Source organism: Lepisosteus oculatus, chromosome 12 (genome assembly GCF_040954835.1).
Source record: "Lepisosteus oculatus isolate fLepOcu1 chromosome 12, fLepOcu1.hap2, whole genome shotgun sequence".
In the NCBI taxonomy this organism is placed as follows: Eukaryota; Metazoa; Chordata; class Actinopteri; order Semionotiformes; family Lepisosteidae; genus Lepisosteus; species Lepisosteus oculatus.
Window position 1 is genome coordinate 34,879,416 of NC_090707.1, and position 17,724 is coordinate 34,897,139.

At 38.1% G+C, this 17,724-nt stretch overlaps 2 protein-coding genes across 8 annotated transcripts in view; both read left to right on the forward strand.

Annotated features, from left to right (window-relative positions):
• The window catches only part of als2b (alsin Rho guanine nucleotide exchange factor ALS2 b), a 58,835-nt gene extending 53,732 nt beyond the window's left edge, over positions 1 to 5,103 (forward strand). For all 6 annotated transcript variants that reach the window (XM_015359364.2, XM_015359368.2, XM_069196325.1 and 3 more), the window contains one exon: positions 1,087 to 5,103. In XM_015359364.2, the coding sequence (XP_015214850.2) occupies positions 1,087 to 1,125 (39 nt within the window). In that variant the 3' untranslated portion in view covers positions 1,126 to 5,103. The remainder of the gene's footprint in view (positions 1 to 1,086) is intronic.
• A 2,290-nt stretch (positions 5,104 to 7,393) lies between these two features.
• The window catches only part of mpp4b (MAGUK p55 scaffold protein 4b), a 35,855-nt gene continuing 25,524 nt past the window's right edge, over positions 7,394 to 17,724 (forward strand). For both annotated transcript variants that reach the window (XM_015359334.2, XM_069196514.1), the window contains exons 1-6: positions 7,394 to 7,575; positions 10,062 to 10,164; positions 11,301 to 11,422; positions 12,738 to 12,815; positions 13,223 to 13,303; positions 13,911 to 14,042. In XM_015359334.2, coding sequence (XP_015214820.2) covers positions 10,110 to 10,164; positions 11,301 to 11,422; positions 12,738 to 12,815; positions 13,223 to 13,303; positions 13,911 to 14,042 — 468 coding nt within the window. In that variant the 5' untranslated portion in view covers positions 7,394 to 7,575; positions 10,062 to 10,109. The remainder of the gene's footprint in view (positions 7,576 to 10,061; positions 10,165 to 11,300; positions 11,423 to 12,737; positions 12,816 to 13,222; positions 13,304 to 13,910; positions 14,043 to 17,724) is intronic.

The window sequence follows — 17,724 nt, forward strand, 5'->3', positions numbered from 1 at the left end:
CAGGGTGCCATTATAAAACCCCTTTCTCTGTGTCATATGCTCTGAAATGATTTGAATGAATTGTTCTATTTGTATACACTGTAGTTCTATTTCTGAGAAGATAGACATTTTCCTTACAGCTGCATGTTGTACACTGTGTGGGCTTCTTGTTCACGATTCTTATTAAGATTATATAGACTTACTTCCAATGAAACCAATGCTATCCTGACTTTTTTTTTTCAGTCTTAGTGTGTGGTAGTTGGTGATAGGACTAGAGACTGATCAATTTACCAGAAAGCTGGTAAACAAGGTTTATTCCATTGATACACATATTTAATAAATGAAAGCATGCACTGAAATAACAATTAACCTTTGTCCACAAGAGTGAAGAACTCATTCAAAACAGAGAATATAAACATGCTTATTGTTTGATTGCTATTGAAGACATTAGGTCAGTAACAAGTCACTTCATATACATTATGTATGTGCTGTGGCTGATTTGCACAAAGATGCATAGGTAAAAGCTGCAATTTATTGAAAAATAATTTTATTTTAGGCGCGAAACGGTGTCTTGAAATTTGAATAAGTACACAAAAAGACCAAGTTCTAAATAAACAGGTGATACCTAAATAAAAAAATACTCTTTGGGGGAAAACAGTTGATGACATTTGATACTAAACTGAACCTGTGTATCTACTGTGAATCCTGAGTGGGTTATAACTACTTCCCTGTCTGTAAAAGCACATTTTAAAATATGCTTCTTTACCATCTATATGTCTTTAGAATTCTATTCAATGCATTTTCAGTTAGAAATATAAATGTTGTCGAAAAAGTTCTCTAGTCATAATCGATCAAAACTAGAATCCAGAGCCGCTACGTGCAAAGTATTAATCGCATCACCAAGACCTCTTGTCCAGGGTATGGAACAGCAATCATGCTTTCCTCTATTGCAAAGGGTATTGTTTGTGTTTGGTTCCTTGCGGGTGAAAAGAGTTTATCTTTGAATGCATATCTTCTGTTTCGTTACCTTCTGTTCCTTGCTTTCAGCTGTCAGCCCAGTTTGGCCAGGGATCAAATGTTCTGAAATGTTTCCTTTTCTCAATCCAGGCTTGCTACTACCAGATCCAACATGAGAAGATCACATAAGACTTGAAGCTCCCAGTTTCCTTGAAGATTCCAGCAAGGGTACCTGAGAGGAGAAATCGAGGTCACTTGCTGGCCTTTCTGATACCCAGTTATGGAGCATAAAGAGAGGGCTGAAACAAGATTCTTTTAAACATTACACCTCTATGCTGGTGCCACTGGGTTGCTTTTAGTATGAATTTCTAAAAACTATATGGACTAATTTTATTCAGTCTCCTGAATGACGTCTCAGAATTTTGAAGTTTTCCTTCATTTCAGTGGGGGATCTGGTCCGGGCTTCCTGCACTGAAGGAAGAGTTCTTTTTATTTTATTTTTGAATATCCTCTAAACCTCACCTGTACGAGCTTCCAAACTTTCCTACATCACCTTTAAATATTTCTTACCTATAGTAAAGTGAACTCAGTGGTTCTTTGCTTGTGGAGGAGCAATACTGTGTCTTGTGTAAAATAATCTTCAGACTGGGGAGGTTTTAAGAATGCTGAGAAAGACAGCACATTATTTTTCATGAATCTTGTTTGAAAAGAAATGTTTCCCTACATCATCCATGGTTTCTTTTTGCCTAAAGAAGCTAAAGATGAAACACTGACCTGCAGTCCTGCACCTCTGCCTCATAAAGAGAGTATGACCTGCAAGGAACATTCACTGTAGAAAACTAGTAGTGTAACTGCACATACAGGACAAAGCAATCAGGCTGCTGTATAACCTTATTAGATATTGTTACTCTTAATTTATTCATATAGGGGTGCTCCATCTGTCACAGTTCTACAATTTCAAGGTTCTTTGAACTACTTCCGTGAAATGAACAGTGAATTATAGATAATATGTCAAAACAGTAAGTAGGTTTGCTTATGCTTATTGATGCGATGAAAGCCACATTCAGCTACAGTATGCCTCCTGTGTTTTAAAGAGAGTGCCATGCCCCTCTTATCCTCTCTAAAAAAAACATCTCATGTTCTATCCATCTAAGACTCTGGTTTTTACAGGGATTACTGGGAAGGAATCATCAAAAATCAGTTATGAAAATCTCAGGATTTAACTTCAGCATTAGGACAACAGCGATCATGTAGGTGACCTCGGAAATTTCTCCAAGGGTCTTTCTTGTGTATAGAAAATCCTGTCCTTGTTCATTTTTAGTTAAATGTATGTTATAGTTATCTATTTCCGAGAGATGGCTGTGCCGTGTTTTTTAATTTACAAAGGAACCTTCTTTGACTTTATTTGGCTTTATAAAGCATTGTACCCCATCGAACTACATATTCCACAAATAATTGTCCAAACAATCAGAAGTATACATAGACAGGCTTCTAACATGTTCTGATAAATGCAGAAAAACTTTGTATTATTCAGGCAAGCATGTTCTGATCCCTTACAAAATCCCTTACCGTGGGTTAGATCAGATTGTTTTTAAAAGCTTTTTGCTTCAACTTAAAGGTAGGAGCAAAGCCAAAAGTCTTCTTTTTACATCATTTTTATTTCTGCTTGTCTGAACAATAGGTGGTGCTATAATACTGCACAAAACCAACGGAATAGTGCTTCATATCCACTATGGTGTAAATCTTGGTGATTGTTTTACCAGGTTTGTGTTACTCATTTCCTAGACATTTCTGTATGAAATATGAATTTCCTGTGTGCCATACAGTATATGAGTCAAAAAAGTTGGAGATTCTGCAGGACTGTAAGATGTCTTCATAGTGTTGTTCTTCCTTCTTGTGGTGCCATATTTTAGTTTATAGGTTCCAGGTTGTATTTAAAGATCAGTAAGTTTGAATTCCCCCTACCATTGTTTCTATTGAAAGGGAATCACCCAGTCCTATTATTAATTATTGGGTATGATATAAAGTCCTTTGGTGCAGAAATGAGTGAACAATTTTGAAGACAATGACCAGAATACATAAGCAGATTAAAAGGGTTACAATTAAAACTACTTTGAAAATAAATTTATATACATTTTTGTAATGCAATAAAGGCCCTAGCACCCCTGCAACCCTGTATGGGATAAAGTGGTTAAGAAATGGATGAGCGGAAAACGCAATAGCTGCCTTGTAATGTGGTGTCAATCGTGGTATGATTCTTGATGGGTTTAAACTTGCTTTCCTTTTTTGTTTAATACGTGCATTTTTATCACATACTGTAACCAAGGTGTACAGTACAGTATATGCAGTTCAGCACCCCTCTCCCTCAGTGGTATTTGATGGATATCCAGACTACGGATGATGTAGTGGGTGTTGTTTAACAAATATAGCATTAATAAACAAGCCTTTTGATGCTTGACTGTCTTGTGGTCTGCAATGTATTTCCAGAACAGAATGACTCATAATTTCACATTTTACATCCCAGTATGACGTTCAAAGCTTTTTTTCTCTAGTTTTTTTTTAAATTCCTGTCAACTCCAGCTAGGTTCCAGCTAAAAACTCCTAACTGGCATTGTCTTGGAAAATTGGGGAGTTCTTTCTAAACAATGAAAAAAGAGTGATAACCATGCTCAAAGCCAAGCTTTGCTTCCAGTGCCCTACCTTAACATTTTAAACTGGTCGTGCGAACGATCAATGAAGGAATGAGGCTGATATGAGACCGATCCTGCTGTAGCGTGGATTGGATGGACAGTTTTGAGTTAAGCTGTCCTGCATGTCTGCAAAGACTAATTAATCCAGATTAATTGCAGTGGTCCACCTGGGTGCCTGGCAAATCATTATCAGTTTGACGATTTAGGGAGAAGCCTAAACATGACGATGCTTCACTATACAGTAGTTCACCGTACTTTATTTAGTGTACATTCAAATACTAAAAAACTCATTTGATTGTCCCTGTTTTTCAGTATTTGTACATAGCCACCTTCCATCTCTGAAAGAATGATAAATGCAATGTGATTTATATTTACATATACTAAAGAACTGGATCAATGTGAAATGTCACTTACATGGTAAGCATATATCTGAGGTCAGAAAGGGAGTATGCCAATGCTTTAAGACAAGTGTTAATGACATTAATTAGCTGAACTGCATTTAAGGATAAAACAAAGGATACCAGCTGCAAATCAAGACAACGATTGCTTTCCAAGCAATTGTGCCGATCTCTTTCTGACCAGGTTTTTCTTTCTAATTGCCGTACACACACCAGCAAGCACAATTTAAAATTGCACTGTAATGCATTCTTCTCATTGAAAAGGTCTAAAGATACAATACATGGTCTTTGCTTAATTGTTGTTCATAAGTAGGCGCAAAGCCTTGGAGAAGCTAGCTACTCTGTAAGAAGGTAACTGTATACTGTAAGGTACAGTATACATGCACTGGTATTGTGTGGGTATTTATGAAATGTCATATGATTTTATTAGGATTTATTGCAAGTCTGTTAATATGCTAAAAGAACGTGAATCTGTTGTATTGGCGTTTTGTTTTTGAATCTTTTATCTTAATTTATTAGAAAAGGTCATATTGGCCCTTATTTTTAGTAGAAGGTCACCTACTGTCTTCTCAAAGGTGAAGGTGAAACTCTAGTAAAGATGGTTTATGCAAAGGCTTTCATCATCTTCCTCGTAACCATTTTTTCCCCACTGAACTGAAATTAGTTGATATTGAAAAAGATGGGCTGAAATCATTCCATTTTCTTAAAATTAAGTGTGAGTGCAGAGTTGGTTTATATTGAAATTTCTATTTAGAAATCACACTTTTTCTGCAGATACTGCTCTGAACGTTTTCTTTTCCTAAAAGTTTATTTAAAAACAGTTTGCGGTGCATTTAACACTGGTGTGTTGCATTACACATTTTGTCAGTGCTTTTCACTTCTTCAGTGAAAGAAAATCCAGATTCTCCATTTTCCACTGCTAACATAGTATAATCTTGGACGTTCGATCTCACAATTAAATGTTCTTTTCTATCATTTACAAGAACAATAATGCATATCATGTGTATATACTGTACTAATGAGTAATGAAACTGAAGTGTTAATATGAACCAGGATTAATAAAAGCAATTTGAAGAAAATGTTATTGTTTTTTTTTTCCTTTTTTCCAAGGAAATCTCCAATCCAGTATGTCTTACAGGTTCCCAAAAATCGCTATTGTTTATGGACACTGATGTCCTTCATCAATTAAGCAAGTTATTTAAGCAAGCATTTGATTGATCAGGACATTTCTGATCCTGGAGGGTTGAAGGATATTGAGTTGAGTGTTCCAAATGATTTCTACATTTTTATTTGCTCACAAATTGTTCTTTTTCTTTAGAGTTGGATATTATAATGGTCACTGCTAAAGTGTGCTGGAATGGGGATTTAGATCACAAATAAACACCTGTGTCCTAGAGAGAAAACTTAAATTGAACTTGAACTTTATTGCCATATGTAACCGGTACTGGTACAATGGAATTCTTACTTACAGAAAGTCTCTCGATTGTAAAACAAGTGTAAAAAACAAAACAAAGTGCAAACAGTGAATCAAGACAATGTACAAACAAACAATAGACAATGTGCAAGTAAACATGCAGGCAGTTTGAATGTAAACAATACAGACGTGTAAACAATGACTGGAGACGTACAATAAATAAATTACAATGAGGTAGATGGTGATGGTGTAGGTGTGGTCCGAGGGGGATGGCTAAATGTGTTCGCCAGTCTCACTGCTTGTGGATAGAAGCTATTGAAGAATCTAGTGGTAAGTGTCCGTATGCTCTTATATCTCTTGCCTGAGGGCAGTGGGGTGAAGAGCTCATGCCCTGGGTGGTGACTGTCCTCTGTGATGGCCAGAATTCTACCACGGCAGCGGTCCTCATAGAGCTGTTTAATCTCGGTGAGACCGCAGCCGATGATCTTCTGGGCCATATTGACCATTCTCTGCAGTGCCTTTCTTTCTCGCGAAGAGGTGTTGCCATACCACACGGTGATCCCGTTGGTGAGGACGCTCTCGATAGTGCAGCGGTAGAAGTTCACCAACACATGTATTGGCATCCCCCATCGCTTGAGGCAACTCAAGAAATAAAGGCGCTGCTGAGCCTTCTTCATGATAGAGTCAGTGTTCACAGTCCAGGTTAGATCTTTAGAGATGTGAATTCCCAAAAACCTAAAGCTGGTGACTGTTTCCACTTCCGTACTGAGTGGGCTGTGAGTGTGTGGCCTGTGTCTCCGAAAGTCCACTATTAGCTCTTTCGTTTTCTTTATGTTCAAGTCCAGGTTATTGCTATGACACCACCTAAGCAGCTGTACACCTTCATCCCTATAATTGCAGTATATGTCATAGTGCACATACACATGGATAATTCCTAACTTTATTACAAATGACCTCATCAAATGAGGTGCCCTCATCTCTTTAAAATTTAACATGCTCACAGGTCTTGTTGACTGTAGTTTCTTTGTTTAAAAACTCCACTCACATTCTCTCATCTCATGCCTTCATGTTCTGCATTACAATTTCAAAGAAAATCTTCAGCAACTTTCATATCGCAAAGTGACGCATTACCAACGTAAGCCATAAAAGTTCCATAAGTTCCATAAAAGTTCCTCATTCGAGTTCATGTGTCCCTCATTACTATTGATTTAACGTGATCCCAGCATGTAACAGGAGCTACCAAGAAGGCACAACAGCGCCTTTACTTCCTCAGACAGTTGAAAATATTTGATCCATCTCAACTATCCTCACTACATTTTACAGGTGCGCTATCGAGAGTGTGCTCACATGTGGTATTACAGTGTGGTTTGGCAGCAGCTTGTTGTCTGACCGAAGGACATTACAGGGGGTGATCAGGTCAGCCCAGTCCATCATTGGAGTAGAGCTCGCCTCTATTGCGGACATTTTTACAACTCGCTATCTCAGGAAGGCTGAAAGTATCGTTTCTCACTTTTCTCCCCACTTCCCTCTGGTAAGCGTTACAGGAGCATAAAGGCACGGACCTCCAGATTCAGAGACAGTTTCTTCCTGCAATCTGTCAGATTACCCCTACCACTGACTCACGCTGCTTGTCCGACTTGTTTTTTAACAGGTTTTTATGTCATTCGTTATTTAAAATTGGTGTTGCTGCTTGTATTTCGAAAGTATTTTGGGATGGAAATTCCCCCAAGGCCTTCTTTCATGGTGTCATCCATGATCATGCTGGTAAAAAGGACATTTATTCTGTGGATGTTGTAGCTGTTGGATTTTGACTGTAGTTTTTACAATTGATCTCTTTTTCCTTTTTTCATTTTCACAGCGTTTAGAGTTCACAGGCCTACTTTACATCCACTCGGCAGAAAGCGTTAAGAAGCTTTGAGGCTTGAGGCCAGCCAGTTGAAGTGCTTCCGAGAAGGAGGTTGCAGTGGATTAAGTGGGATATAGCAGGATTAGGCAGGTTTTCCGGGGGAGGATATAGTAAAATCACGTATGCTACTGGTGCTGAAGAAAAGTCAGAAAAGGGACTCTACAGCACCCTCCTTAAAAAAAAAAAACAGGACCCGCAATCTGAAGAAAACGGAGTCTTTCAGACAGGGAGGTAAGGTTCGGGGTTATGGAGGTACTGTACCATAGTGTGTTTTCCACAGCAGCAAATTATTTATTGGGCTGTGTCTGAAATGTGTTCTTCAATGAGAGGAAGCGAGGACAAAGTTGGAGGGTGATGTTGTCACGGGGGTGGTGGCAGTGTGAAGGTACTCCCAGCTTTTGGGAAGAATAAATACAAATACTCGTTGTTTGCAAATCACTCATTGGTAATTTAGCCTATTTAGGAACCTAAACAGTGCATCGGCAGAGACAAAACAGCCAACATAATCTGTGGTTATGTAACATGCTGAAGGTGCCGGAATATCCCAGAACAGAATTCTATTGTTGCCTGTAGTGTATTCAGTTTGAGAGAGTGGGTATTAGTGGTAAAAGTGAAAATGCTTAAGGTATGGCTTTCACCTTCATGCTTTGAAGGAACATCACTGTTTTTCATTTTCCTCTGTATAATCCTGTTATATAGTTATATATGTTATATCGTTATAGAGGTGTAACTCTATAGTGATGTTTAGATATGTCCAAGAATGATGTGTGGTTTTTGATTGCAGTTACACTGTATTTGCTAGACAAGAAAATCTACAGTGCATTTGCTGGTGTAACAAGGAAGGTATCAGTCTTTTCCCATTCCCAGTCAGTGGGACTACAGTATACTCACTGGATCTACCAAGCCTGTCAATTAGCAAAAGGGTATTGCTCTCTTTTCCTACCCTGTTCAATGAATTAAAGTGTCTTAAAGTTTGCTACTTGTACTTAACTTACTGCATTTCAGCCTACATTATCTTTAAACTTTCATAAAATGTTTGTTTAAACACACCACAGTTTTAGCAAGTGGAGACTGGCATTAAAGTCTCTGTAAACTCTTTAATCACAATTTGAAGCTTTTTTTCAAAAAAGATTTTTAGTACTATTCTAATTCTTTAAGTCTAAGATATCACACATTATACACTCTATGTTCAACAGTTTTCTGAGTCTCTAAGGCCTGCAGTTAACATAACTGTCATTATAACAGTTAACCCCTAACAGATTAAGGCATTTTTTCTTAGGTTTGACCTAGAATACCCCTCACTGTCTCTTCAAATCCTTGACAGCCTTCAGGCTTGAGGTATTGAAGGTGAGCCACTGTGAATTACAGTTGATTAATTCCTCAGATAAGGTATTGTATTTGACTAAAACAACAGAACAGGCAGATCTTTAAGTCCTGGTGTACTTTTTTCTTCAAACTTACCATGAATTGTGTTCAGTTCCATTCATCAGTGCTCTGATTCGAATTGTTACAAGCATAGGGCATCCTTAAATGTGGGATGTTTACAGTCATGTTTTTTTTGTGAATGGTAAAGCTAGGATTTCGTTTTTTTGTATTGGCATTGCATAAATCCTAGCTTTTAGTCTGACAAATCGAGTTTTGATTTGTATGGGTATTTAGGGCAAAGGAAAATTCAGGTTGATACAGTACAGCTGAGTTTTGTTGGGTTTCCTTTTTATTATTCCCATAAGCATACAGTAAACTGATATGTCCTATATTTTTGCAGGAGCTGAAAGCTACCTTTTTTAAAGACTATTTGACATTTAAAACTTTTGATCTCTATCCCTAATTTGCAGCCTTCATAACTGATGGACAGATGTTAACTGATATCTAACTGCTGTGAAAAAGAATTCAAAAAGATTGCAGAAACAATAGGTAGCTTAGAGTTGCAGGCAGAGCCAGAGATAAAGACACTCCCTAGAAAGATGTGGACAAAGAGCCAGAGGAGAAAGTTCCCCTACCTTATATAGAGAGGAGCAGGAAAGAGTAATCCCAGCAAAACGTAAAAAGGAAAAGGTCATGAGACAGTCCAACAACAGGGTGCATAACATTACAATATCATGTACTTCCACAGATGTTACTTGTGGACTTATCTTACAAAATTATCAAATAAAATTAATTTTGCTATATTCCCTTAGCACAGCAGCTTTGTTTTCCTTGTGCTGTCTTTTCATCAAAATCAAAGGCACCTTTGAAGCCCCACATTTTCTGGGGCTGTTTTTTTTTTACAAGAGCTTTGAGGACCATGGTCTGTCACTAACTGAGCTATTGAATTCACTGGCAGCCTCCCCACATTCTCACGGGTCACAGAGGCAGTTCTCAGATTTTAAGAATGGCTTTGATATTAAACTTTCAACAACTAACAGTTAAAGAGGCAGAAAAAGAATTCGCTCACATTACTTTTTCAATCGGTGAGTGAATGATGAGATTGAATGAAGAATTAAAACTGTGGTTTTTACTGACATGGACTGCCTCTCTTTTTTAGTAAAAGTAGGGGCAGGTAGGGATTTTGGTGATATGTCTGTTGTTTTCACTGGAGCTTTGGAATACATCTGGGAAGCATTCAAGACTCTGGATATTTATTAATTGTCCTGACACTGCTTTTGCTGCCATTTAGATTGGATCTGTGTCTCCTCTTGGTGTTGAAATACTGTCTGAATTTCATGTGTATTTTGCAGAATCCGATAGGGAGAGTCTTCAGTGCGCTGGAACGCCGAACACTCAGGATGAAACAGTCCATAGATGCAGAGCCCATAACTCCCCCAGGGCTGAATGAAAATGGTAAAGCAGGCTCCCAAGATAAACCTGCCCCCCCCCCCAAAAAAAACAACTTTCCTGCTTCTTCCAAAAATTGTTTCACTTCTTGATTATAGAACAACAGCCCACAAACTGCCGGTTTAAAGAAATCTTTAAGTTTACCGTTTTGTCTTGTCATACTGTATGCTTCAACCTCCAATTTTGGATAGACTTTACCACAGAATTAAGTGGCACTACTTCTTATAATTTTATTCTAGTGTTTATTGTAGTGCTATAATTTGCTATTTATTTTTGACTTACGCTGTATTAAACAGTAGGATTCCTTTGGCTCAAAAGGTCACAAACTCTTCTTAATATCAATATTATTGTAAACTTGGGGAAATTAATTAAGATTTTATTTAATATTGTTGAATGTAATTTGAAATGTCCTTCAAATGTCACCTCTAGGAAATAAAATCGCCATCTACAGACCATTATTGTCTTCCTAGCTGGAATTCTACTTGGCTATTAATGTAAACAATTATTAATTCACATCTTTCAGAGAGAATAATTAACCTAAAACAGCAGAATTAAATTGCAATATCAACTTAAGTTTCCAATATGCCTTTTGGGAATGAGCCTAAATTTTATTTCTACTTTATATAAGATATTTAAAAATGCAGAGTCTTTTATCAGGGTTTTTAAACACCTTTGTATTTCAAAACACTTTTCCATCCCATTGCATAGTGAGAGTCATTACAAATGCAACAAATGACCTCTGAAGCCAGTCTAAAATATCAGTTTTAGAGTCTGTTTTAGTGGATGTCTAATTTTGTGTGCTTCATCAAATGTAATTTCAAAAGAAACATAACATTACTTGTGGAATGTAGATTTTAACAAGTATCATAATATGCCTTGCTTAACTAAATATTTTTTTTATTCCAACCATAAACTGGTTATGTAGCAATTCTGTATTACTTGTTTAAAAGAACTATTTAAATGATTATCCCCAGTAATCTAACTTTTTTTTCTCCTCAGCCTCTCATTGTTCTGTATTCTCTTCCTGTGTGTCTGCACCTATTTCTCCCAGTCATTCCTTCTCTTTTTTTTCTGAACAGTAATACAATAATTATAGCCACACTAGAATGATGAGAACTGAAAGATTGCCCTCTGTCCTTTAGGTTTGTCTGAGATACTGACAAATGTAGTAGAGGAAGTGAAGGTATCAATAAGCCGGGACATAAACGGAGCAGACATCCTCTACAGTCTTTTGAACGCTCCCTGGCTGCAGTCATTGTTGAAGGTAATGTTTTAGGAAACACGGTTTCAACTGTCTGCACAGAAAGTCCAATTTGAAGACAACATGTCGCAAGCAAAGGAGGAGCATATTTATACTAATGATCCATTTCCCTAAGACTGATAAAGCAGAGAAAATCTCATGAACTGTTTGAAGTCATGCCTTTATAATATATTCAGAAACTGCCACAAAATTAAACTGTAGACACTTACTGGAGAATTACTATAGAAGAGAGACTTTGTTTCTTGGTCTTTGTTAGAGCCCACTGTACCCATTAAAGATGCACAAGAACAAAACAATCTGAAATATTGGGCTTGGATGTCTGAGGACTCTAAACATAGGACAAGCAACTGAAGCATATTGATCTCTGGCTTTTCCTTCTGGGTGTTAGGTTCAGAATGTCTTTGAATCTCCCTTGCACTATCCATATTACTTATTGAATGTGACTGCGGCCATTGGGAGACATTAATTATAGTTTCTAAATCAAGAATTATCAATCCTGATCCTGGGAGACGAGTCTTTCTACAGATTGTCTAGATTCCCTCAAAGTAACATGGCCTGGTGAACTGGGAGATGGTGTTAATCTAGTCCCATTAAGCCAATTATGAGCTGATGATGAGTAGGCTGTTAAGAGCTGAAGTAAAATGAAAACATGCAGATACAGTACACTGGCCCAACAGGATCAGTATTGCCCATCATTCTCTAAACTGAACCGTTCATGTTTTCTGATAGAAACAACTAGTTACAAGAGGTATGAATTTCTGAATTGCAAGATCTGATCTTTGGTTATGCATTTGGCTTCCTGCTTATTTTGTGTGAGAAACTGCAACATAGTATATGTCCCCTTCATTATTTTAAAGCAATCTCACACAAAATGCTCTGTAGTATAGTTTACTCAGAAACAAACACCAACAAAAATGAATGTTGTGAATTTCTATTGCCTCGTTAATTTTAATTTTTAATTCTATGCGAATTAAATCTCAACTTTGACACAGGTGATTAAAGCAAAGGCATTTGAAATGTTTCAGGTATTACACACTACTGTTAAAATTATAGAGTAAACACAAGAACCAGAGTCCAAAAGAAAGATTACCAACAGGGGAAAGCCACTCTTCTAACTTGCTTAGATACTATTAGGTAAATAGCTAAAATATCTTATCCAACCATTATCTGAAAGAACAGACAACCTTAGTTGCAGCAATCAGCTTCACAGCTAATCAGCTTGTTAAAGATGCACTCTGGCCTTTATATAAAGAAATTGCATGTACAGGCAGGCCTGTTTGCGAGCCGCAGTCTTCAACCGATGTGTCTCTCCTTCCAGGTATATGAGTGTCTGCAGCAGTACTTGCAGAGAAACCCGAGTCCCTTCCTGCCTTATGCATCTGGACTCTCCCAGGAGGTAAGACTACAGTTCTGACCCTGTTTTGTGACAGTTTGTGAGACCACATGGGTTTAAACGGGACAGTACTTGTTGCACTCTCGAGGTTCTATAAGGAGAACGAGCTATATTTCATAATTTCATAAGACATAAGTCATATAACATGTATTTGCACTGAAAGCCCCGCATTGCATGTTATTTGGAATACAAGTACTGTTTTAACAATGCAACAAAAAACAGGTTGGAATAGATTACTACTTAATGAGAAAACCACATTAAAAGGAATTAAAAGGAAATTTTTCTTCAATTTTTTTTAATTAAAAGTGAGCCATTGCTTTCACCACATGACATTTCTATTATTGCCTCAGCTTTTGCTACTGTTTGAATGAAGAAAACAATACCTCATGCTTCAATGTGTTTTATTCCAGGTTATGTCTGACTTACGAATGTCAGCATCTTCTCCTGATGCCAGAGAGCTCCTGATACTGTTAAGAAACCCACACATGCAGGTAAGCAAATGACAAACTTTACCCACCCAAGTAAATCTGTTCTGCAGTGTTAACTTCCCTCTCAGGCTATACATAACGATGGTCATCCTGTTCATTCTGCCAACAAAAAACGCTTTCAAAGCATTCTGCTCTTACATAGACCATACAATTTCCACGCACGTAGATAGCACCCCAGATCCAGAATTAAACCCAGGGCCTCAGTGCTGAAAAGCAACAATGTTAACTGTACCACCATGCCTCCCCTGAACGTTTCAGTCAAATCGATTAATATTTATTATATGATTACTATTTATTATATGATTAATATTATTGTACTGCCCACACCAGTTTTGCCAATATTGCTTTTGTTTCCATCAAGATTGGAATCATTGTATTTTTATAAAGACTTGCAGCAAATGAAGAGGTATATCTGGACTGAGGTAAACAAAAAAGCTCCTAACCGAAAGATTCTCTCAGCTTTTTTTTCTTATTCCAGATCATTTGATCATCCCACAGTTCTCTAGCATGTCGATACAGGAAATCTGGGTTATATGCGATTCAGCAACGGTTGGAAAGTCACTTTTTGAAAACGAACAAGGAATGTAATCCCATTTAATTCTGCTCCTAGGCAGTCCTGTCTGCCCACGACACAGTGGCCCAGAAAGACTTCGAACCGGTTCTCCCACCCCTGCCGGATAACATTCCTGAAGAAGAAGAGGCCATGCGAATCGTGTGCCTCGTGAAGAACAAACAGCCACTGGTAAGGAAACAAGCATATGTCGATGTCTATTTCAAGTAAGTTAGGTGATAATAAAGACTGCATGAAAACCTCTCCACCCCCATTTTGGTTCATGCAGCTTATGGGAAATACCTGTTGACCATTTCTCTGGCCCCAGGCCCATGCTGTACAGCGCTCCGCAATAGCTACCAGTTGTAACTGGAGCCAGTCTTGCCTCCTGTGTAGTGCATGTTTAGGACCCTATGCAGACGGTATAATCCGGGAGACTGGAGAAGGACAATAGGGAAAACACAGAGAGGAAGGGATGGGAAGACTGACAGGGGGTGGTGCCGACGGTGATCCAGGTCCGAGGGGGAGCGCAGGCAAACAAGTCCAGTGGGAGTCCAAAAGGGAAAAACGGGGCGCAGTCCAAAGTCCGGGGAGCCGGGAGATCAATCCAAGACAAACAGTTAAAAAACAGGAACCGCGTCAGAACAGGAACAGGGAAGTTAAAAACACGATGACGAGGCCAGCCGCTCCGAGTACCAGACCCAGATGGTCAGGACGCCGTGAGGAAGCCTATGGCATCGAGGCTCTCCAGGACCCGCTGGTAGGCGGGCTTCCAGGCGTCCGTCTCCCAGTGCTGTGCACAGAGCTTAGGAGGCATGTAACTTATATAGTGACGAGTTAAACAGGAGACAGGGGCACGTAAGAATAAAACTAATAATAAAAGGTCAGAGCGCCCTTTGACAATGACGGATGACGACCGTGATACCAATTCCACAACAAGAAAAGCTTGCCTTTCTCCTGTGAGGGAATTCACTGTTACTGACATACAGTAAACCAAGGAGCTGTGTCACCAGAGATGTCAGGCAAAGTGCTTCCCTTAAGAATATATGAAAGAGTACAGATGAGGGGAGGCCTTATGGTTCATCTGTCATTTGGGAGGGATTACTGTAGGTGAAGGAGTCAAGGGTTTCATCGAGCCTTTCCTGAAAGGAATCCAGGGTAACGGTTTCACCAACATCCTTGGCTAGGTTGCTTGAAATTCCCACAATTCCTTGGGAAAAGCTATGTCTCTGGTTTGTGTTTTGGTTGATCTTGTCAATACCTTCGGGGATTTTGAATCCTTGTTTTGGGTGTGGTCTTTTTACTTGCTGTGCATTTACCCCTGAAGATGTGTACAACGTCTTTTGTTTGTGTGTTCAAAATGCACGTGCTCATATTGCAGGACAGTATTTCTCACCGGTTTACCCCTCATTTCTTCAGCCTAATCTCATTGCTTGCAAAACCTCTCGTCCTCTTCTTTGAAGCCCAATTTTTAGAATTCAGAGACCTTATGCACTGCCTTTTAAGTTAAAATATCTGTTTTATATGTAATTATACACCTGAGGTCTTCAGCTAAGTGAAATGTGCACTTAATAAGGTCATTTCCCTTTTTTCATATAAAACCTTCCCATTAATATCCCCTCCTAGCCTTTATAACTTCCTTTTTACCAGTAAAAAGGTGATTGCTACTCATTATCTTCCCTTTGTTGAATTGAACCCTGTTTCATATTGCTTGTTTTATTAAGTACATGTATCCCTTAACTGATTTATGAATTCATTGTAGACCACCGCTTTCTTGCTTTTAATTTTCTTACTCATGGGTGAAATCTGTTCAGTGCTTCAAGCAGAACGCCTTTTAACCATCTTTCCTTTATCTGCTGTCCCATTGTTCTTTCAGTCTCAAAGATTTGAAGGAGAAAGTTGAATGGCAAAAAAATATATATAAATAGCTCTTAATTTAATCTTCTTTTCTGAAAGAGAATGAGACAGAGGGTTTGTTATCTGAGAGCGTCCACTGCACCTTAATATAATTTTCTCTGTATGCATGGTGCGCTGTCTTATTCTCACTAGAAGAAGAAAAAAAAACCTAAATTTTATTTGAAGAATGTTAATATTCTGTAAATCAGGCTTCAAAGAAAATCTTCACACACAAAGGGTAAATACATTTTGGGATTTAGAGGGATTAGATGTTTTTTCCACTCTCTCTCCATGTAGCTGTCTGGTGTATCAGTTCAGCTGCAATCAGGAAACTGAATCATTTAACAGGTTTGTATAGTATTTGGCCTTTTTTTCTTTAGTAATAAAAACAAACATTAGACACTCATATATTCATCACATGTAAAGGGATGCACAGTTGGGAAAAAGATAATCACATTGCTAAACCTGTTTCGCTTAAAACAATACTGCCTGCATCCCATCTATCCAGTGAAGTTTCAAGTATGTTTCCTTGGAAAACCATCACACATGCTCAGGAGTGGACCATGTGATATTTGAATGACCAAAAAATTCATTTTTGCTTCCTGATCATTCATGATCATCCAACAATCTGGGTTGAGAGTAATCCATTGTCAATCAATAATTGACAAATCCCTTCATAACTTAAAGGTAATTGTTAAAGGTTTTGTCTGGCATTATTATCTACAGAGCTGCAATGACCTTAGTTCTGCTGTATGACATTCACAAAGAAGTTATTCAGCAGGAATTGCCCGTTCAAGGTGGCTAACTGGCTGAAGAGTCAGTGGCCATCTGAAGATATTAACTGATCTTAAGAGATTTGTCCAGCACAACATTCATGCCATCCACAATAATCATACACAGCTGAGTAAGAGATTATTTTTTAATATTTTCTATTACATGTAGATTCCAAAAAGAAATTTGATGATTATTTCAAAATGTCAAAATGGAAATGGGAAAATTATTCTTTCCTATAACCCTGTGTGTATGTAGTTTTGGAAACATACACAAAAGAAAGAATGAGTCAACATGAAAATCATGTAAATCTGAATTCACAGGATGTCTGTGAAATCTGTTGAATTATGATTTTTTTTACACATATTTTATATATGTTTCGTATTCCACTGAAGAGAAAAGGACAAGATAATTTGTATTGTTTTGAACAAAACTGATAAGGGTCAATAGGAGCAGGAAAAAGGCTAAAGTGTCTCATGGTCTCATTGTAATTCCATGGCTTGGATAACCTGTGTACACAGGTTAGGCTTATTTCTATGACTCAGTGATCAATATAAAGAGCTTGTTATGAGGTGAATACGGATTCAAGCATTAACTGTACCACTGTTTCACTGTGCTGAGCAAGTTTCCTTTGGATGAGAAGTTCTGCAAATGTCCTTTTATTGCAGAGGGTACCAATTATACATAGTTCAGCTCCTAAATGCTATAAGATGGTTTGGATAAAAATGTCAGCTTTTTTTAATCGATCAAATGTGTGCATCAGAGCTGCAAATCTGTTCTTTATGTGGATATCTAAATCGGAGTTTGTCTTAATCCTGGGATTCTAATCACTCAAGAAAAGGTGCATTCTGCATCTCCACCCTACAGATTTCAACCTAAAAGAGAACATTTTTTCTTTGAGTCTTCTCCTTATCTATAACCCTGTTTAACCCTGCTTTTTCCCTACACAACCTTGGTCTGAGGTAATCAATTAAAAATCAAGCACACAGTGTCAGCATACTGTATCCAATTAAAGTCGGTTTCAGTGGCCCAAAGAACTTTGCAAAACATCACTGCAAATTCCTACCAAGTCTCAGCTTCCAGCACAATCCAATCTGTGAGAAATGAGGGAGAGTATTATCCCTGTCTCTCCTACCAAGAAAAACTGCAGTGGTCTCAAGAAGAGCTGGGACATCTTGAAGCGCCACACCAAAGAGAAGCTGCTTTT